Source organism: Lithobates pipiens, unplaced genomic scaffold (genome assembly GCF_037356315.1).
Source record: "Lithobates pipiens isolate NorthernLeopardFrog02 unplaced genomic scaffold, aLitPip1_a1.2 Scaffold_18, whole genome shotgun sequence".
In the NCBI taxonomy this organism is placed as follows: domain Eukaryota; kingdom Metazoa; phylum Chordata; class Amphibia; order Anura; family Ranidae; genus Lithobates; species Lithobates pipiens.
In genome coordinates this window covers 571,812,870-571,835,655 of record NW_027507758.1, presented here as the reverse complement: position 1 = coordinate 571,835,655, position 22,786 = coordinate 571,812,870, and the positions used below count along the sequence as shown (strand labels likewise).

The 22,786-nt window shown below is 44.9% G+C and overlaps 1 protein-coding gene across 1 annotated transcript in view; it reads left to right on the top strand.

Moving 5' to 3' along the window:
• Positions 1-20,329, top strand: part of LOC143990291 (squalene synthase-like) — an 85,177-nt gene extending 64,848 nt beyond the window's left edge. Inside the window, exons 6-8 of the mRNA XM_077490350.1 lie at positions 7,769-7,945; positions 10,117-10,269; positions 19,772-20,329. Of these exons, the coding sequence (XP_077346476.1) occupies positions 7,769-7,945; positions 10,117-10,269; positions 19,772-19,927 (486 nt within the window). The 3' untranslated portion in view covers positions 19,928-20,329. The remainder of the gene's footprint in view (positions 1-7,768; positions 7,946-10,116; positions 10,270-19,771) is intronic.
• Positions 20,330-22,786: the final 2,457 nt, after the last annotated feature.

Here is a 22,786-nt window from a genome sequence, read left to right as displayed (position 1 = left end):
CAGAAACATCAGTGCAGCGCTAGATGAAAGATGCAAGGATCTTTCAGGAGTCCTGAAACATATTGATCTTTTTCTACACACACTAATTACAAGCAAGCAGATCACAGGTGAGGATGGTTACCTGTTAATAGTCATTCAAACCCCTTTTTGTATAAACTTGTGTGCATGTTATCAGGTCAAAATCACCAGGGTATGTAAACTTTTGATCAGGATCATTTGGGTAGTTTTGTTTATCATGATTTATAAAGAGTAAACACAGATTGATGATAAATGGCTTCAGCTAAACACCAACCACGAGTGAAAAAAAGGTTTGTTCTCATTCATATTCTCTGAAAAATGGCCAAGAAATCAGAAATTCTACCAGGGTATGTAAACTTATGAGCACAACTGTATGTCTCTGCCTTTACGTTGGCTTTTCTCCAGTCAGCTGGTACCAATCCTGTCATTATGCTGTCCACAAAGATCAGGAATAATGGCCTGGCTATAAGGTGACTGAGTTCTCTGAGGACTCTTGGGTGTAAGCCATCTGGTCCTGGTGATTTATTTGTGTTAAGTTTTATCTCTCGCTTACTGGGCACTTAACCCCCCCCCCCCCCCCCCCCCCAGACATATTTTTAGCTTTCAGCGCTGTCACACTTTGAATGACAATTATAATAATTATAATTTTTTTTCACACAAATGGAGCTTTCTTTTGGTGGTATTTAATCACCACTGAGGTTTTTTTTTTTTTGCTAAACAAACAAAAAGACAGAAATTTTGGGAAAAAAAGAAACATGTTTAATAGTTAGTTATAAAATATTGCAAACGGGTAATTTTTCTCCTTCACTGATATTCGCTGATGAGGTGGCACTGATAAGGTGGCACTGGTAGGTGGTATTGATAGGCAGCACTGGTGATGATGCACTGATGGGTGACACTGTGGGCACTGCTAGGTGACACTGGTGCTCTGATGTCCCTCTCGCAGCCGCCGGTGATTAGCTTTTTGTTCCTCCTCATGCATGTGAGAAGAAAAAAATAGCCAATTATCAGCTCTGTTTACGTCATAGGATCAGCTATCATTGGCTAACAGCTGGTCATGTGGTAAGGGATCAGGATTGACCCCTTACTCCAATCTTTGATCAGTCGAGTCTTATAGACTCGCTGATCACAAAACACGTTGCGCACACCCTGCAGGGGGCGCACAGGCCGGTCAAGCACGGGAGGACGTCCATGGATGCCCTCCCGGCAAATTAAGTCTGTGCTGCAGCCGTCTTTCGGCTATAGCTGGGCGGGAAGTTGTAAAGTCTTTAATTGACTCCAGCCTCTGTTAGCCACGTGATTATGTCAGGGGTTGTTGCATAGTAGGTGAGGTTGAAAACACACAAGTTGATCAAGTCCAACCTATGGTTGTATCACTAACACTACAGTTGCTGTCAGTAAACCATTTTTCTTGCGTAAAAACTGTGGAGGAGAAGAAGGCATTTAGCAAGTTTCCTCTGTCACCTGTAACCATCCTCCCATCCTTGTCTTTTAAGTGTGCAATGTGCTCTGATTTTGTCTTTTAACTATTAATATATCAGAAAAAAAAATTGGGGGTTATTTTTACTCTCCCACAGGGTTCATGGGGGGGCCCTGGGCAAAGGGAGATCATGGGGCCCCCTGTGTCCCTGCCCATGTTCAAGCTACAGCCTCACAAAGTCCCACCTACATATTTCACTGCCCACATTGCATGCATTCAAAGAATTTCTCTACACTATGTTCAAAATAAATGCTTATTATAGGAATTAAAGAAAAATAAAATGTACATTAAAGTGCAACATTGGTACATTTTCAAATCACATTTTTTCATAAATTAACACAATATAACTGCTGCAACAAATGTCTTCTTAGCTAACCAGTTTAATAAAAAAAAATACAAAAATAAAAATCTCTGACCAGCATGTTACAAAAGCAGTAAATAGATAAGTTCAGGTGACATCTTAGCAAATTTGTTGATGATTTTCTTTGTTTAGTGCAACTTGCTTTTCCATTGCAATGGGCATCGATGGCTCCAGGTTGTGTTGTGACAATGATGATCTTCATCTTGACTTTAGGATTTTTAACTTTGCAAAAGCATCTTTCACATGTACACTGAACACAGTTGGTACTGATAAAAAAAGTTTGAAAGCACAGGACACACAGTTCTTGCAGGAGTCCTTCTTTACAGCAGCTGTAGAAGTGGATGGATCACTTGTAAACACAGAAGTCTGGTTTCTGTTTTTACAAGTGACAGCTCTGCACTCTGTATGTAATGCAATCCTGGTATTTAATGCCCCTTTAAGACCCTCCTGCTGTTTTTGTGAAATTTGACTGAAGACACCCACTATTTGATGTTATTTGGAGGGTGTGTGTGTGTGTGTGTGTGGGGGGGGCGGGGGTTTGTGGGACCGTGGTTAAGTTCCAGCACCTATTGCTTGAGAAAAAAAGCCCTGGAATCACCTATGCACTTTTCTAAAAGCAGACAGTGATTCAGTGAGTAAGACATGCAGGCTTTTACTGCTGGAATCTTCAATAGTAACAATAATCTTTCCTTAACTTTATCACCAGCAGCATACCGAACAACAATAGCACACTGATCTTGAGTTGACACATCTTGTGGAGTCCATTTGAATTGAACATAGTCCAGAATTCTCCAATTATTTTACTATTGCCTCTTTTAACGTGTCACCAAGAATCACAAATAACTTTGTAATAGTAGATTTACTTAGGAAAGTTACAAACTTCCCTCTTCCCTTTTTTTTGCTGGATCACGGCTCTTTGCTTTCTCTACAATATTAGTTAGGTGCTTCCGACTAGACTGTAGTAGGCAAGAAGTTTTACAATTTCCATGAAATTACCTTGATTTTCAAGATGGTCCTCGTCAAACACACCTGCCACAGATTCTACATGACTGCTCCTGAAAGGCAATGCTTGAACACCAATAAAAAAAACAATATTGATTATGTGGCTTACAATACTAGCAACGTTGTACTTGCTGATTTCTTAGCCCTTGTATACACGGTCGGATATTCAGACAGAAAATGTCAGATCGGACCATGTTGTCGGATAATATGACCGTGTGTGGGCTCCATCGGACTGTTTCCGTCTGACTATCCGACCAACAAAGTTTGAGAGCTGGATATAACATTTTCCGACAACATGATCGTTTGTAGAGAATTTCGATCGGACAAAGTGCCACGCATGCTCAGATCAAATTATGAGACCAAAGCTATCGGCTACTAGCCTGAACGTAGTCCCGACGTCATCACGTTCAGAACGATCAGATTTTCCGACAACTTTGTCCGACCGTGTGTATGCAACACCAGTTTCAGACAAAATCCGTTGGAAAAAATCAGACGGATTTTGTGGTCGGAATGTCCGACCGTGTGTACAAGGGCTTAGACATCTGACTACTTAACAATTTGTGCTTAATGAATCTGTCATTCATATTAACAAAATAAGTATCACTTGCAAGTTTATGGCATTGAGAGTTTTCATGTCTTGTTGTGATGTGTCTCCAGTCCTTGCAACCTTGTATTAACTGAGCCTGCTTGTACTTTTCCTGGCCATAATATAAGCAGATGGAACAATGGACACTACTTTTTTTTCTCATTAAGAGTGACCCATTTTCTTTGTACGCTGGACCCTTGTATGCCTTTTCGGTAAATTACCATTAAATGGTATGTTTATTGTGGGCTGGTTAGGATGAAAGTCCCAAAACCTTTTCATGGAAAGTCCCACTTTATGCAAGTCATGGGGAAAAAAGAAAGTAATCTTCTTTTAATGGCAATTTCTTTACTCCAGATGGATTTTTTTTGCAGGTAGAGGTTCCTGTGTATTTTCTCCAGTCGGTAGATCAATTTCAACATTTGACTCTGTTTCAAGATCTACAACATCTTCTTTTGCTACTGTTTCATCACTGATCTCAATAGGAGCATCTTCATGAGGAACATCATACATTTTTTTTTTTTAACCAAAGAATGAATCAATTTTTCTAGTAGATGCCTCATTTTTTCTTCGTTGCCTACTTAATTTTCTTTTTGTAGCACCACTTTTATGTTTATAAGTTGTAGACATTGCCAATTCATTTTTTATACCTGATGATAAAATAAGGAACAAGTATCCTTTGTCATGGACAGTTGTGAAAAAACATTAACTACAACATGCTTTAACCACTTGCTGACCAGGCTTTTTTTGGCACTTTTTGTTTATATCAGTATTTTTTGTTAGAAAATTACTTAGAACCCCCAAACGTTATAATTTTTTTAGTAGAGAACCTAGGGAATAAAATGGTGATTGTTGCAATTTTTTATGTCATGTTTTATGTTTATTATGGTATTTGCACAGCAGTTTTTCAAACGCAAAATATTTTGGGAAAAAAATAATTTTAATCAAAACAAAAACACCACATATACCTCATATTTTTTTTGTAAAATGCGAAAGATGTTACACCAAGTAAATAGATGTTGTGCTTTAAAATTGTGCATGCTCGTGGATGGCGATAAACTACGGTACTTAAAAGTCTTCATAAGCAAAGTTTTAAATGCCTTTACAGGTTACCTGTTTAGAGTTACACAGGGGGTCTATTGCTAGAATTATTGCTCTTACTCTATGTTCGCAGTGATACCTCATATGTGTGGTAAGAACACTGTTTACATATGTGAGCGTGACTTGCGCATACATTCACTTCTGTGTGAGAGCGTGGAGGGATTGAGAATTTTTTATTTTTTTTTACACTGTCCCTATAATTGTTTTTATAAGGATGACAGGTGCTCTTTATGGAGAAATCTGGGGTCAAAAAGACCCCAAATCTCTTCTTTACCAAGAATAATAATTGAAATCTTATGAGATGAATCCCTCTGATCCATCTGATCTTTGGACAATGAATGACAGTTTTGTGCCCAGCAGTCAGAGCATGGGAGAAATCTTTTTTGATGGGCGGCACAGTGGACCATTGGTTAGTATTTCTGCCTTGGGGTCCTCAGTTTGAACCACAACCATGTTTGCCTGAGAGTACTTGCACATTCGTAAGAGCAAATTATAACTTTTTTTTTTGCCATCTGTGTCCCATTGAGGAGATTTTCTTCACTTCTATTCTATAGCCAAAACAGGAAGTGAGAGGAAATCCATGGTTGTACCAGGGTCACCAGAAATGGTGTCCCCATTGGAAGATTTCCCTTCTATTTCTGTTCTAGTGACAGACCAAAATTTGTGATTTTCTTTCACTTTCAGTGATGACCATAAATGGGACAAAAGAACGGTGAATCTCCCTAATAGGGGCACAGATCGCAACAAACTGGACAAGTCTTCTAACCCCTCTCCCTTCTATCCAACATTAAAAAGTTTTACCTTTTTAATTATACTTTATAATAATTTTCTCCTATCTAATTTGGTGCTAGCATGTGTGTATGTATGCATATAAGATAAGAACCTTGGTGGCAGGAACTGATATGATTGTACCAACTTTGTAAAGCACATGACAATGCAAAAGCATAGCTCCTAACTGTCCCTGATTTTGAGGGACTATCCATCTGTCCCTCTTTCATCCTTATGTGTCCCTCATTTTGGTCTGATCTATATAGTATATAAAATGCACTATTTCAAAAAGTGTTTCCCCGGAGCTAAATCTTTTATCCAATTTCTAAATTGCTGCATTTGTACAATTCAAAATCCAGTACAAGCATACCCCACTTTTAAGTACACAATGGGGTTTATTTACTAAAGCCGGAAAGCCGGAAACCAATGAGCTTCTAACCTCAGATTGTTCCATTAAGCTTTGGTAATAAAACCTGGAAGCTCATTGGTTTCTATGCAGAAGTGAGCCTGATTTTGTAGTTCCCAGCTTTAGTAAATAAACCCCATTGTGTACTTAAAAGTGGGGTATGCCTGTATAAAGGAATGGTAGTGGTAAAAAAAGCACCTGTGGGTTTAATTTTTTATTTTTTGTATAGTTCTCCTTTAAGGGGGTGTGTCTTATGCCTACATAATTTTTCTAAGAGGTGTCCGTCTTTCCCATCCCAAAGTTGGGAGGTTTGGCAAAAGCATGTATTGCAGAGATGTGTGTGTTTTTTTTTTAACCTGTAGCACTGGATGTGGCGATTTGTCTAACTCCTAGATCAGTGGTTGCCGACTTGTGAGTTAGGTGTCCTCAAATGCAGCCCCTGACATCACCAAAGGGACGCACATAATGTTAAATATATGTAATGCTTGTGAGGGGTGTCAATACTACAGACCTAAAGGCCTCATGCACACAGCACTTGGTTTTTTAACTCTCCTAGAAGCCAGCAAAAAAAAACACTTGATGCTTGTAAAAGTGTCTTAACTAGAGGCCTCTATGGGGTTTTTCTCTGGCCATTGCCGTTATTTAGAAATCGGGGCAGCCGATTTTTGAGGCTGATATTAGGCTTTTTTTTTTTTCCTTCATCTCATAAACTCCCACTCCACTCCCCCCTGCTTGCTCCTGTCACTGTAGCACACACTTGATGTCCTCAGTAAAATTGGCACTGGCAGGTTTCACACTGAGCCAATATACATGACATGATATACTGACATGTAATGAATACAGAGAGACCAGCTGTCAAAATTCAGCAGTGATGTCAGGTAAGCCGGACCCAGCAGCTATCAAACACAAGCCAATGATTGGGCTGCTTAAGGGTGTAGGGCCACATACACGTAGCTGCCCGCCCAGATCCCATCCCATTGGCTGGTGTTTGATAGCCGCTGGGTCCTGCCCACCCCGACATCAACGCTCAATTCTGACAGCTGTTCTCTCTCTGCATTCAGTTACATTACATGACAGTGTCACACACTTCACACAGCACTCTGCACTGCTGCCGATTTCTTAAAGGCCAAATATCAGCCGGCTGATATATCGGTCGACCTCTAGTCTTAGTGCTTTTACACGTGTTAAACATTTGGGAGTTAATTAATTTAATTTGTCAAAATTTATTCTGACCATTGAAATGCATTAATGCTAGGCGTGTTTAGAGCTTGAGCGTTAACATGTGCTTAGTTGCATTTCCAAGTATCAAGCAGGCTTTTCTCCTCTGCACAGTGCTGTGCTACTCCTGGACACACTGGCTTTTTTTTTTGTTTCCCCCTGCCTTTAAACTTTCCTGCCACTAAATGTTGCTAAAAGTCTGTGCATGGAGGGACGTTTAGAGGCAGGGGAAAAAAACACCAGATGCCCCTAAGAGCAGCTTCCAAAAACATCCAGTGTGCATAAGGTCTAATAGAGGAAATGAGAGCAGACTGAACATGCAACATTTTTGGCTTGGGATGTGCAGACATGCTGTAGAAGACAATATGACACTGGAAACCTGGTACATGAGGCTATTGCCCTAATAACTGTTCCTGCTACAGACTTCTGAGGTCAAAGGGCCACACATTATATACCAAAGCGCTTGCAGGTTGGGCACAAAGGTCCTAGATTTGGTGCTAGGTTGATGAAAGTACACATTCATATGCGGTATTGCCAGCGCTTGCTCAGCCCAGGAATAGCACCCATTTCAGAAGTTGGTCCTTTTTTAAACTGTTTTCAAGTAAACCCCTTCTAATCCCCAACACATGAGTATGGCCAGTTGAAATTTTGAAAAACAAATGATATTACCCAGAATTCTTTGTACATGGCTGTGAATCCTTGGGAAGGAAAGATTGACCATTGCCTTTTATTTTCAGTGTTGACCTCTGACTTTATGAGCTGTATGTGATGGAAATGGTTTGAGATAAAGCTATGATTATCAGCTGATGTCTGTCATTCTGCCTGTAACAGGTGTGGAGTAAATATGGGAAGAACTTGTCTGACTTTACCAAGCCAGAAAATATTGTGCCAGCAGTGCAGTGTCTGAACGAGCTCATCACCAATATCCTGCAACATGTGCCTGATGTCTTGCTGTACCTGTCCCGACTGAAAAACCAGAGAGTGTTCAAATTCTTTGCAGTCCCACTGGTAAGTAGCCAAAGTTCTGTGGTAAATGGTAGTGTTAAGTGGTTTTGTAGTGAGCAAGAATAGATTTTCTGCAAAGTCATGGATGGTCTTCCTTTCAATTGTAGCCCAACTACAGTATTTCAAAAACGATTCCCCCCACAAGTTAAAATAAGAAAACTGCTCCCACAGCAATGCTTACCCTTACCCTATCTCCGCTGCTGTCCTTTGCAGACTTTGCTATGCAGTCCAGTGCTGGTCCTTTTCTGCATTTGGATAGCGCCCAACATCATTCAACCCACTTCCTGTGACCCTAAAGCATCAAGGTCTTGCCCACAGCTGTGTGGGCTGGGCCAGTTGATCGGTATCAAGATGGAGTAAGGCACACAGAGACCAATAATGTAGCACCATTATTTGGTTAATTAGAAGTAACAAATCCTGCGGAGGGCTTCAGCAAGTTGCTTAACAGTTCCAAAACCATATGGCTTCAGAATCAACTTGGGTACAACCGTTCTCCGCAACAGTACTCTAACACAGTCCCAGCACTTGAGGTATCAATTTAATTATGCTTAAATTCAGGGCTGTCTTTAACATTCCTTGCATCCTGGGCAAACCTTTGCTTGGGCCCTTCCGAATCCACTTACCAGCTATTGGCAGGAAATGTGGGCTCAAGGCAGTGTTTCTCAATTCCAGTCCTCATGGCCCACTAACAGGTCATGTTTTCAGGCTTTCCATTATTTTGCACAGGTGATTTGATCAGTTTCACTGCCTTAGTAATTACCCCAGCTGTTTCATCTGAGGCCGCGTACACACGCGGGGACTGTTCGGCCAACTTTGTCCGCTGAACAGTGTTTCGGCGGACAGTCCGCCCGTGTGTGGGCTTTCAGCGGACAGTTTCAGCGAACAGTCCGCTGAACAAGGTTTTTCGGAAATTCCGAAAAACTGTCCGCTGAAACTTTGTTTCAGCGAACAGTCCCCTCGTGTGTAGGCTTGTTCGTCAAACTAAGTTCCGCGCATGCTCAGAAAGGATTTACACGCCGAAAGTTATAATGCAGTGTATAGGACGTCGTATTTTTCGTCCCGTCGTACGTGCCGTTCACGTCATCGCACACGGTTTCAGCAAACTGTTCGTTCGTCGTGTGTGGCCATGTCCGTCCATGCTAATTTTGAGCGGACTGTTTGCTGAAACTGTTTGACGGACAAAGTTGGGCGAACAGTCCACGCGTGTGTACGCGGCCTGAGGGAAATCCTGAAAACATGACCTGTTAGTGGGCCATGAGGACTGGAATTGAGAAACACTGGCTCAAGGGAAGCTGTCTTGGGCCCCACAACGACTGGGCTAGGGGCAGCTGCCCTGTGTTAAAGACAGCCCTGCTTACTGTACTGGAGCAGCATCTTAGTGAAGAGGGTGGCTGATGGGCAGAGCTCCACCACTATGCAGATCGATGGCAAGGTCTTTGTCTTGAGTCCCCAGATAGTGGAGCCAGTGGCAGTAACTTTGCCCCTCCTCCAGGGTTTGGAACTTTACTGATGGTAGTTTTTGCATATGCACGGGAAGCTCCATACATACGCAGATGGTCTGCAAAACCAGCGAGTTCACAGCTGACCACAGAATCACTTTTGACCCAATGCCCTGTGGCACATCTGCACATGCACAGAGGGTGAGAAGAAAACAATCAGTATCTTGTACCTAGGAGAGAAGCATGGAAGTGATGCTTTTCCAGCACAAATTACATGGGTAAAAAAAAATAATGTCCAGTTGTGAGAGGGGAAAGTGGCAGGACAACATGACCTGCATGGTGAAGGTCCATCCTAAAAATACAAATGGTTTAAGAGCCTGAAAGAGGTGAGATCGGTTCTAGGAGCAAATTGAGGGGTTACTGCAATGTGCATGTGCTGACAGATGACAAGCGTGGAGTTGATGAATTATTGGTGTGTTGTTGCTCTTTTACTGCACAGTCATATTCCTGAAAAGTTGTGGCACCCTCATTGTTGTGCTGTCTAGTGGTGTATGGATTGCAAAAATGGTTCCTTCATTGTCCATTCAGCAGGCTGGAGGTGTGTTCTTGACCAACCTATTCTAACGTCTTTGAATATCAAAGACCTGGGTATACTGTCTTTCCGTAACTATACCATAATAGAACAGTAATTTGTGTATTGCTCGACCATAACTGTTTGGAGCTTTGTTTTTATAGATGATGGCTATCGCTACATTGGCCACCTGCTACAACAACCATGAACTGTTTAAAAGAAAGGTAAAGATCCGGAAGGGCCAGACAGTGACTCTGATGATGGACACTACGGATATGCAGGCTGTAAGAGCCATCACATGTCAGTATGTGGATGAGGTATGGATGTCTTATGGTTTTTAAACCCTTAAAGCAGATAACTTAAATATAAATAATCCTTAAGGCAAATATTAAAGCGGTTCGTATTGGACTGACTCAAATTTTACCTTTTTAAACCTTATGCCGCGTACACACGACCAGACTTTCCAGCAGAAAACACTTTTGACGGAGTTACGACGGACTTCCGACCGAAAGGACTTGCCCACACACAAACAGACTAAAGTGATGACGTATGACGGGACTAGAAAAGGAAGTTCAATAACTGCCCTAGCATCGTATTTGGTCCGTCGGACCAGCATGTAGACAAACGGTTTTCCCGTTAGAAATTGAGTCAGTTGGACAGATTTGAAACCTGTTCTATTTTTAGGTCTGTTGGAATTTTTGAAGAAAAAAGTCTGATGAAGCCCACACATGATCGTAATATCCGACGAATGATTCCGTCTGACCTTTTCTGACTGAAAGTTCAGTCTTGTGTGCGCGGCATTACTTTGCCACCCTAAGGGGGGTGTGTGTGTGTGTGTGTGTGTGTGTGTGTGTGTGTGTGTGTGTGTGTGTGTGTGTGTGTGTGTGTGTGTGTGTGTGTGTGTGTGTGTGTGTGTGTGTGTGTGTGTTTTTTTTTTTGTATTTTTATTTTTTTTCTCTCTTGTACCTTGTTTCTGTAGTGAGCAATGCCTTTTACTATTCAATGTGATATACCCACCAGGCCTATGAAATTCTTGCTGGGGCAACTACAGGGATCTCAGTTCTTACTGATGTAGCACTACCCCTGTAGGAGCTGCTAGTTAAGGGTTCTCTGCTCTTTGCCTTGAACTCTGTAAGAATTTTAGCCCTCTGACACACTAGGTTGAGTGTACAAAGCATGCAAAACCACTAGAAAATGACTGCAAGTAATATCTGGTAACCATTAATGCTACCATGTCCAAGAAAACCGTCACTGAACCATTTGGTAGAGGCAAAATTAACACATTATCAACTGACATGGTGGGTAAAGAGGCAAGTGTGTAAAAAAAAAATGAAATAACACCATTTTGCATACAGATTGATTAGTAATACAGACTTGGCATAAAATGACATGTGGCGTCCAGATCAGCACACACAGGGTAGCAAGGCCATCTAAAGTGCAGCTGTGGGCAGCTGTGGGCAGTAATGAAGCTTAATTTACTAACTATAGGAGGCCATACTGCTATACCGCTCATTTCGAGCGCGTCTCCAGGTAGGCGGGGCCCGCGAAGGAGACGTCGCTAGCCCAGCCACCTGGTATGGACTTAAAGGGGAACCCCAACGCCGAAAAAAAATCGGCGTGGGGGTTCCCCCCAAGTCCACAACAGACCCTTGTCTGAGCACGCTACCCGGCCAGCCAGGAAAGGAGGGGCGAGCGAGCACCCCCCCCCTCCTGAGCCGTACCAGGCCACGTGCCCTCAACATGGGGGTGCCTTGGGGAAAGGGGGCCACGCGCCCCCCACCCCAAAGCACCTTGTCCCCATGTTGATGAGGACAAGGGCCTCTTCCCGACAACCCTGGCCGTTGGTTGTCGGGGTCTGCGGGCGGGGGGCTTATCGGAATCCGGGAGCCCCCTTTAATAAGGGGGCCCCCAGATAACCGGCCCCTCACCCTATGTGAATGAGTATGGGGTACAATGTACCCCTACCCATTCACCTGTAAAATAAAGTACAAAAAAAAACACAACACACAAGATAAAATAGTTTATTGCACAGCTCCGGGGGTCTTCCATCATCGGGGGTCTTCTCGCCGGACTCCTCCGCTATCTTCTTGTAGCTCTTTTGCTAGCGGAGGAGCCCGGCATTCTTCTTTGTCGCTGTGGCCTCTTCTTCCGACTTCGGGGGTCTTGTCCCCCTCTTCGGTTCTTCTGCCGCCGCCGCCGCCTTCCGTTCTTCTTCTCCTTCTTCTCCTGGAGATGTTGACACAAAGCTCTCTCCGGCCGCAATACCAGGGATGCGCTGCGCAGGGACTTGTATAGGGACAAGGGGCGGGGTCATCGGTTGATGTCACATGGGTTGATGTCACATGGCGACAGTCCCAGCATCCTCTGGGACTGTGACATCGTAAGGGGGCGGGGTCACCATGTGACATCAACCCACGTGACATCAACCCATGTGACATCAACCGATGACCCCGCCCCTTGTCCCTATATAAGTCACCGCGCAGCGCGTCCCTGGCATTGCGGCCGGAGATAGCTTTGAGTCAACATCTCCAGGAGAAGAAGGAGAAGAAGAAGAAGAACGGAAGGCGGCGGCGACAGAAGACCAGGCCATCGCCTGTAAAAGAGCTATAAGAAGGCGCGGTGGCCCGGTAGAAGAACCGAAGAGGGGGACAAGACCCCCGAAGTCGGAAGAAGAGGCCACGGCGACGAAGAAGAATGCCGGGCTCCTCCGCTAGCAAAAGAGCTACAAGAAGATAGCGGGGAAGTCCGACGGAAGACCCCCGGAGCTGTGCAATAAATTATTTTATCTTGTGTGTTGTGTTTTTTTTTTTTGTACTTTATTTTACAGGTGAATGGGTAGGGGTACATTGTACCCCATACTCATTCACATAGGGTCGGGGGCCGGTATCCGGGGGCCCCCTTATTAAAGGGGCTCCCGGATTCCGATAAGCCCCTCGCCCACAGACCCCGACAACCAACGGCCAGGGTTGTCGGGAAGAGGCCCTTGTCCTCATCAACATGGGCACAAGGTGCTTTGGGGTGGGGGGGCGCGTGGCCCCCACTTCCCCAAGGCACCCCCCATGTTGAGGGCACGTGGCCTGGTACGGCTCAGGAGGCCCCTCCTTTCCTGGCTGGCCGGGTAGCGTGCTCGGACAAGGGTCTGTTGTGGACTTAGGGGGGACCCCCACACCGATTTTTTTCGGCGTTGGGGTTCCCCTTTAAGTCCATACCAGGTGGCGGGGCCAGCGGCGTCTCCTTCGCGGGCCCCGCCTACCTGGAGACCCGCTCGAAATGAGCGGATTTTTCTCCGGGCGGGAAAAGTCCGTTCATTTCAAAAGTACGGCGGACTGGCACACACACGGCCGGATTGTCCGCCGAAATGCGAGTCCGGCGGGAAGATTGGAGTGCAAAACTACTTTCTAAGTCCGCCGTACTTTCGGGTCAAAAAAGTATGCCGGAGCCTACACACGGGGGGATTGTCCAGCGGACTTGAGTTTGCCGGACTTTTCCACCTGCTTGTTTGATCGTGCATTAGGCTTGAAGAAAAGGGTTTTACCCCTACGACTATGCTAGGCCTAGACCACTGAGGATGTGTGTGTGAAGTGACTTGCTGGAGGGGAAGTCCTTTGTGGTGTTCTGCCGGCTATCAGTGGGGGCCCTTTATGAATTGATGGTGCACTTATCATCCGGTTTAAAAAAAACAGCATGCCCCATAGGTGTGGTACATGTACACTGTAGATGTGAGTCAAATGCATTGATAGTTCAGTATAGGCTTCTAGAGACCAGCCGACCCTCACCTGTCTGCTTTTGTAATCCATCCTCTGGCATGGCTCCACCCTAGCTCTATATTAACCTGTGCACTGCAGGCGAACGCGGCTGATCAACCTTTGTGTGTTAGCTTCCTGTTACCTGCCGTGTGCTCTGCTGTTATTCCGTTACCGACTTTGGCGTGTCCTAGACTATCCCTGTTTGCCTGTGATCCTGACCTTTTGCTGTGTCCCTGACTATTCCTGTCTGCTTGTGGCCCCGACCTTGGCTTTGTCCCTCACCATCTCTATCCTCCTGTTGCCTACTGTGTGAGCTGGGGGACCCTGGGGGTCGCAACCTGGAGCCAGTCCATCCTCACCACTCGAGGCTCTGGTGAACACCTGCTGGCTCTTAGACTCCGCGCCCCAGGGAATCTTACGCTCTAACCCCGGTGGGATCCATCTTGGTGTTCTGGCGGCCCTGCCTTCCTATCACCTTGACCCCCGTCCGCAGCAGTCAGCCGTAGGGTCCACAACCTTGCGGTGCACTCCTAATCCCTATGGGGTGCATCTGTCACCTGGCCTCAAGGTGACCTGACACTTGGCTTTACATGTCCCCCTGCTGGCCAGAGAGAAATGGTGCAGTACAACATCTGTATCTCAGCAGAAAATGAAAATGAAAGTAAACTGATTGTAAAGAGGGAAATGTCCCCAGAACTATATCGCCCAAGAGCCCATTCTATACAGTGTGCATAGGCAGGCTTTTGGGAGTCAAAGCAGCAGCATTGTTTTGCTGGGAAAATATGCAATGTGTGGGAGTAATGAGGAGCAGGGGGATAGGTGAAGACCTGTGGTCCAGTAGGGATAAACACTGACTGAGATTTTTGTGCAGCAGCAGAAGGACTGTCAGTCCAAACAGGAAGTTAAAAGCTCTCTGGTATTTGATGGCTACAGCGCTGATCTGCCTTGCCAGGAGGCCATCAATAGACGTCCTTCCCTTAAGTAAGGAGTCGATCCCAACCCCTTACCGCGTGATCAGCTGTCAGCCAAATGACGGCTGATCACATGATGTAAACAGAAGATCGGTAACACTTTTTTTTTTCTCACGCTGTCATCACCGGCTTCTCTTGAAGGGACATCGGCCGGGAAGAGGCGAAGCCACCTCATATGTGCCCACCAGTGCCGCCTGCTAGTGCCATGAACCGGTGCCCACCAGTACATAAGTGCCACCTATCAGTGCAGCCTTATTAGTGCCCATCAGTGAAGGAGAAAAATTAACTGTTTGCAAAATTTATTAACAAAATATAAAACAGTTTTGTGTTTTTTTACATTTTTTTTTTTTTAACAAGAAATAAAAAACCCAGAGGCAATCAAATACAACGAAAAGAAAGCTCTATTTGTAGAAAAAAAATGATAAAAGTGTAATTTGGGTACAGTACTGTATGGCCGCAATTGTAATTCAAAGAGTGATAGCGCTAAAAGCTGAAAATTGGTCTGGGCAGGAGGGGGGTTTAGGTGCCCAGTAAGCAAGTGGTTAGAGGTTTTTCCACAAAAAATTGTGTAGCGCTCATAAACCAAAAGCTTTTTTGGGTTGAGTGCTGCACCATTTTGTTGTAAATTGTAAAAGTTTGTGTGTGTGTGTGTGTGTGTGTGTGTGTGTGTGTGTGTGTGTGTGTGTGTGTGTGTGTGTGTGTGTGTATATATCTATTATATATAATGTGTATTACACCCCCTTCAAATTTTCCACATTTTGTCTTGTTACAACCAAAAACGTAAATGTATTTCATGTGATAGACCAACACAAGTGGCACAACTGTGAAGTGGAAGGAAAATTATAAATGGGTTTTGAACATTTTTTACAAATATCTGAAAAGTGTGGTGTACATTTGTATTCAGCCCCCTTTACGCTGATACCCCTAACTAAAATCTAGTGGAGCCAATTGCCTTCAGAAGTCACCTAAATAGTAAATGGGGTCCACCTGTGTAATTTCATCTCAGGTTAAATACAGCTGTTCTGTGAAGCCCTCATAGGTTTGTTAGAGAACCTTGGTGAACAAACTACACAAAGGCCAAGGAACACATCAGACCAGTCAGGGATAAAACTGTGGAAGTTTAAAGCAGAACTAGGTTATTAAAAAAAAAAATCCCAAGCTTTGAACATCTCACGGAGCACTGTTCAATCTATCCAAAAATGGAAAGAGTATGGCACAATTGCAAACCTACCAAGACATGGCAGTCAACCTAAACTGACAGGCCAGGCAAGAAGAGCATTAATCAGAAGCAGCCAAGAGTCCCATGGCAACTATATAGGAGCTGCAGGTGTGAGAACCTGTCTACAGGACAACTATTAGTGGTGCACCCCACAAATCTGGCCTTTTATGGAAGAGTGGCAAGAAGAAAGCCATTGTTGAAAGAGCCATAAGAAGTTCCCTTTATAGTTTGCGACAAGCCATGTGGGGGGACACAGCAAACATGTGGAAGGTGCTTTGGTCAGATGAGACCAAAATTGAACTGTGTGGTTGATAACTAACTGCACATCACCCTGAACACCATCCCCAAACCTGGTGGTGGGAGCATCATGTTGTTGTGATGTTTTTCTTCAGAGGGGGGCAGGGAAGCTGGTCAGTTGATGGGAAGGTGGATGGAGCCAAATACAGGGCAATCTTAGAAGAAAACCTGTTAGAGTATGCAAAAGACTTGAGACTGGGGTGGAGGTTCACCTTCCAGCAGGGCAACGACCCTAAACATACAGCCAGAGCTACAACGGAATGGTTTAGATCAAAGCATATTCATGTGTAAGCCCTATCGGACCGTGTTGTCGGATAATCCGACTGTGTGTGGTATGCATCGGACTGATTCCGTCGGAATATCCGTCGGACCCAATTTTCCAACTTGTTGGAAATATTTGCCGACCAACTGGACCGATCGGACATACTCCGATCATGTGTAGAGAATTTTGATCGGATCAAGTGCCACACATGCTCAGATCAAATTCCTACATCAAAGCTATTGGCTACTAGCCTGAATGTAGTCCCATCGTAACGAAATTACGTCATCACGTTCTGAAAGATCTGATTTTTCTACAACTTTGTCCGACCGTGTGCATGCAACAGTTTCGGACAAGATCCGACGGACAAAATCGGACGGATTTGGTTGTCGAAATCTCCGACCGTGTGTACAGGGGCTTACAATGGCCCAGTCAAGTCCAGACTTAAATCCAATTGAGAATCTGTGGAAGACTTGAACATTGCTGTTCACAGATGCTCCCCGTCCTATCTGACAGAGCTTGAGCTATTTTGCAAAGAAGAATCGTCAAAAATGTCACTCTAGATGTGCAAAGCTGGTAGAGACATACACAACGACTTGCAGCTGTAATTGCAGCGAAAGGGGGTTCTACAAAATATTGACTCGGGGGGGCTGAATACAAATGCACGCCACACTTTTCACATATTTATTTGTAAAACATTTTGAAAACCATTTATCGTTTTCCTTCCACTTCACGATTTTATGTGCCACTTTGTCTTGGTCTATCTCAAAAAACCACAATAAAATACATTTCTGTTTTTGGTTGTAACATGACAAAATGTGGAAAATTTCAAGGGGGATATGAATACTTTTTCAAGTCACCATATATGTGGTTTTTATACTTTTGTGAGTATTAATTTTTAACTTTGGTGTAGTAAGAGTAGGAACAGTAGGTTCCAGATGAGTAGGGAAAGCTTAGGGATCCACTCAGGGCTGTCTTTACCGTGGGGCAAAAGGGGCAGCTGCCCAGGGCCCAGTCATTGTTGGGGGTTCCCCAAGCAGCTGCCCCTTTAATCTCGCGGTGCCCGCCAGGGTTTTGTTTTAGCCGGAGTTCAGCCACCTCCGGCGCTGCTCAGTTCCATCACTTGTAAATACAAAAGCGCTGTCTCTGTATTTACAAGTGACAGCGCCCCTCTCCCCGCGGCCGCTCAAACCCCTCCCTCCTCTATACACATTGATCTCTATGAGAGAGCAGAGGAGTGAGGGGCAGGGAATCAGCACGAGTGCCGAACACTATAGGAGAGCAGAGGCGGGAGGGACGGGGAAGCTGCACAGAGAGAAGCTCCTCTTGACTGGCAGCCTGCACGGACACACCGTGAGTACTCTGCAGCTTTCTGATATTTTCTAAGTGGTGCGAGAGGAACTGGGGGGGCTCTGAACTGCGGAAGAGAGCTTTGTATTGTGGGGGGGAAGTAGACAGTGCACTCCACACTCCACGCACCCCTCAGCTCTGCACTCCACACACCCCTGCAGTCTGCGCACCCCTCCTCCCGCAATTCTGCGCACCCCTCCGCCATGCACTCCGCGCACTCCTGCACTCTGCGCACCCCTCCGCCCACAATTCTGCGCACCCCTCCGCCCTGCACTCCGCGCACCCCTCAGCTCTGCACTCCGTGCACCCCTCAGCTCTGCACACCCCTCCGCCCTGCACTCTGCGCACCCCTGCACTCTGCGCACCCCTGCACTCTGTGCACCCCTCCGCCCGCAATTCTGCGCATCCCTCCTCTGCATAGTCCGAGCACCCCTCCGCCCGCAACTTTGCACACCCCTCTGCCCGCAACTCCGCAGATGCTTCAAACCTACACTTTGAGCACAGCGCACCCCTCAGCCCTGAACTCTGCGCACCCCTCAGCCCTGCACTCTGCGCACCCCTCCGCCCTCAATTCTGCGCATCCCTCCACTGCACAGTCCGCGCACCCCTCCGCCCGCAACTTTGCACACCGCTCCGCCCGCAACTCCGCAGACGCCTCAACCCTACACTTTGAGCACAGCGCACCCCTCAGCCCTACACTATGTGCACTCCTCAGCCCTGCACTCCATACACCAATAAGCCCTGCACTCCATACACCCCTAAGCCCTGCACTCTGCGCACCCCTTAGCCCTGCACTCTGCACACAGCGCACCCCTCAACCCTGCACTTTGTACATAGCACACCCCTCATCACTGCACTGTAATGATGTGCTGTAACCTCTAGTAACCAACCAGTGAGCTGTAATGATGTGCTGTAACCTCTAGCACCAGTGAGTGGTTATGATGCGCAGTAACCTTCAGCAACAAATCGGTGAACAGTAATGATCTCTTGTAATTTCTAGCAACCAATTAGTGAGCAACAATAATGATGTGCAGTAGCCTCTAGCAACCAATTGGTGAGGGGTAATGCTGTGCAGTAGCCTCTAGCAACCAGTTTGTGAGCGGTAAGGATGTGCAGTAACCTCTAGCAACCAATCAGTGAGCAGTATTAATGTGCAGTAACCTCTACCAACAAATCAGCAAGCAGAAATTATGTGCTGTAAGCTCTAGCAACTAATCACTGAGACGTAATGTGTGCTGTAACCTCTGGAAACCAATCTCTGCCTGATCTGCTGCAGTGAAGGGATTTTGAGTCTAGCTGCTATTTATTGTATGTCTCAGAGTGTGGGGCTTTGGGGGGGGGGCAAAAAAGTGTTTGCCCAGGGCCCAATCAATATTAAAGATGACCCTGGATCCACTACTTTTGTTGGAAACCTCCCTGCTTGGACACAGACCAACCAGGCCACTTTCTACCCTTCAAGACTGCTGACCATTCGGCTGAGATGTGCTCTGCTACAATCTGCTGTTCATCTGTGAGTGTTCCCAATCGGATTTTCATCCAGGCTTGTTGTGAACTGTTATACTCTGACTACAATACAAGTCCTTTCTATTGCATGTGGACTATTACTGCTGCCAACCAATGCTGCACCCACTGCCAAGCAGATCAGAAAAATGTATTTGAACATATTTACAGTATGGTTTCACAAATGTAAAGTCTTCTATTTTATGGCTAGATTTTTGTACATATGGAATATATAGCCCAGCATGTATTGTGTGCCTCTATCTATAAACAGGAATAATGTTGCAACCTCCCCCATTCTCCCAGCTATTGTGATACAGAAGATCAATGTCTAGCAGGATTTCATTGCAATGTGTTTATGTAGAGCCATGTTGGCACATTTGCAGACACAAGCTTTCAGTTGTTTGGCATTTTCTTTAAATATCAAAACCAGTGATAAATTACTAATCATATGACATCTTTTTTTGATTCATTTTTCAGATCTGTAAAAAGATTCCCCCAAAAGACCCATCATCTGAACAGACGCAAAACATCATAGCTACCATTAGGAAACTAAGTGTGCCCAATGGTGCTACTGGAGGCCCTCAGCTGGCAGTAAATGAGCAAGATTCAGGACTGGTCCACATGGGACAGTGACCTGGGACAATGCACCCATCTCTGTTCAATTCTCTATAGTAATAATCTCTTGGGGGATTCAGAGGATTGAGACGTCTGAGGACACCAATGCAGCTCTTAGTGAGAATGAGATCTTAGTATTTAAAGGTTGAGGTCACTTTACTTTTTTTTTTTTTAACCACTTCAGCCCCGGGAGAATTTACCCCCTTCCTGACCAGAGCAATTTTTGCAATTCGGCACTGCGTAACTGACAATTGCCGACTTGGCTCCCAAACAAAATTGACGCCCTTTTTTCCTCACAAATAAAGCATTCTTTTGGTGGTATTTGATCACCTCTGCGTTTTTTATTTTTTGTGCTATTAACAAAAAAAGAGACAGTTTTGAGAAAAACACATTATTTTTTACATTTTGCTATAATAAATATCCCCCAAAAATATATAAAAACATATTTTTTCCTCAGTTTAGGCTGATACGTATTCTATTTGGTAAAAAAAAAAATCACAATAAGCATTTATTGATTGGTTTCGCAAAAGTTATAGCATTTACAAAATAGGGGATAGTTTTATGGCATTTTTATTCATTTTATGATTTTTTTTTTTTTTTTTACAAGTAATGGCGGCTATCAGCGCTTTGTATCATGACTGTGAAATTATGGTGGACGCATCGGACATTTTTGACAAATTTTTGGGACCATTGTCATTTATACAGCAATCAGTGCTATACAAATGCACTGATTCCTGTGTAAATGACACTGGCAGTGAAGGGGTTAACCACTAGGGGGCAGTGTATGGGTTAACTGTGCCCTGGGGAGTGTTTCTAACTGTGGGGGTGGACGTGGGTACGTGTGACACATCACTGATCTTTGCTCCCGATCACAGGGAGTAGAGATCAGTGACACTGTCACTAGGCAGAATGGGGAGATGCTTGTTTACATTAGCATCTCCCCGTTCTTCCTCCCCGTGAAGCGATCATGAGTATTCCCACTGTGATCGAGTCCGTGGGACCCACGACCCGACTCATGCAGCTGGCCGCCTCTTACAGAGCCACGTACAGGTACGTTAGTTTGCCTGTACGAGCCCTTCTACTGACGTTTATCGGCGTGAGGCGGTTGGCAAGCGGTAAACAGACTAAGTCCAACTAAAACCTTGGGCAATTAAAAAGCACAGTATCTCTTTATCCATGTGGCTCAGGGTCACGCCCACCTTACCGTCACCTCCCGTGGCTCTATTCAACCACCTGGAGCAGGAGAAGCAATGAGTTTACACACCTATGGACTGGCTATACATTAGTAGAATTTCATTCAAATTTTATTTATTTTTTCATTGTAATAATGTTTGTTTATTAGTTGGGTGTCAAATCAACATTTATTTTCAGCCGCAGTAAGAAAAAAAAATTCAAAGAAGCAAGATAGAAAATTTTTCTCAAACACTTTTTCTTTTTTTTTTTCTCTCGTTGCTGGTTTACTCTGTGTAACTACAGCCTTTTGGTCTACAGTCTGTCGCGATAATTTTCAGGTTCCAATTTTTGATTCTCTTTTGGCATTTTCATGGTCTTACACCAGGTCAGGTGCTACTTTCCATCTATGCATAGCTATCCAATGTTTCCTTGTGTCCTACCTCATTGATTAGTTTGATGCCTTCATGTCAGCACTTTGCCTGTTCACTTCTGGCAATGTTTTATACCACTTTCTTTGTGTAGAAACTCTGTACAAAGGCTTTTTAATTTTTCAAAAAAAGTAGCATTTAAAAAAAGGTACTTCAAATAATTTAAATGGAGGGTTGGGGGATGGATGGAAATGTATGAAGGGTGGGGGATGGAAATGTATGAACCAGAGGATATTTTAGTATATAAAGGATAGTGATCTTAAAAGCCTCCTGCATCCCCTCTTGTTCACTCTCTCCTCACCCTGGGTGTTGGGCCCCTTCAGGAGCATGTCCTGCTCTGTTCGTCCACCCCAATAATTAATAAATCCATGACCGCGCTCCAAACAAATCGGTCATGTCCTTTAGTAAGAATGTAAGCTTCAGCTACAGTCTCTGCGTGTGAAGGGCATGGCTGGAATGCTGGAACTTTCAAGGGGTTGTAAACCCTCAAGGTTTTTCCCCTCAATGCATTAAGGTGAAAAACCTCCTGTCATGTAGCAGCCCCCCTTATACTTGCCTGAACCCTGACTCTAGATCCAGCCAGGAATGAGCACACCAGCTCTAGCTGGTGTCTCATGTCTTGATTGTATAGATTGATAGCAGCAGGAGAAAATGGCTGCACTGCTATCAAATCCAATGATGTGGGCGCCACAGGGCTGAGACCTGCTGTTTGTGTCAATAGACACAACAGCAGGACACGGGAGCACACCCGCATGAGTGACCTGAGGGAGAGTGCTTCTTCAACAGGTCACTCGAGAGGAGGCGGCAGGAGCGCCATGGAGGGACCCCCAGAAGAGGATTGGGGCCACTCTGCAAAACTTGTTTGTAAAAAAAAAAAAAAACAGACTGAGCCGCAGGGCAGGATTCCAACATAACCACCCCAAACACACCTCCAAGATGACCACTGCCTTGCTAAAGAAGCTAAAGGTAAAGCTGATGGACTGGCCAAGCATGTCTCCAGACCTAAAGCCTATTCAGCATCTGTGGGGCATCCTCAAATGGAAGGTGGAGGTCTCTAACATCCACCAGCACCGTGATGTCGTCATGGAGGAGTGGAAGAGGACTCCAGTGGCTACCTGTGAAGCTCTGGTGAACTCCATGCCCAAGAGGGTTAAGGCAGTCCTGGAAAATGGTGGCCACACAAAATATTGACATTTTGGGTCCAATTTGTAAATTTTCACTTAGGGTTGTACTCACTTTTGTTGCCAGTGGTTTAGGCATTAATGGCTTTGTGTTG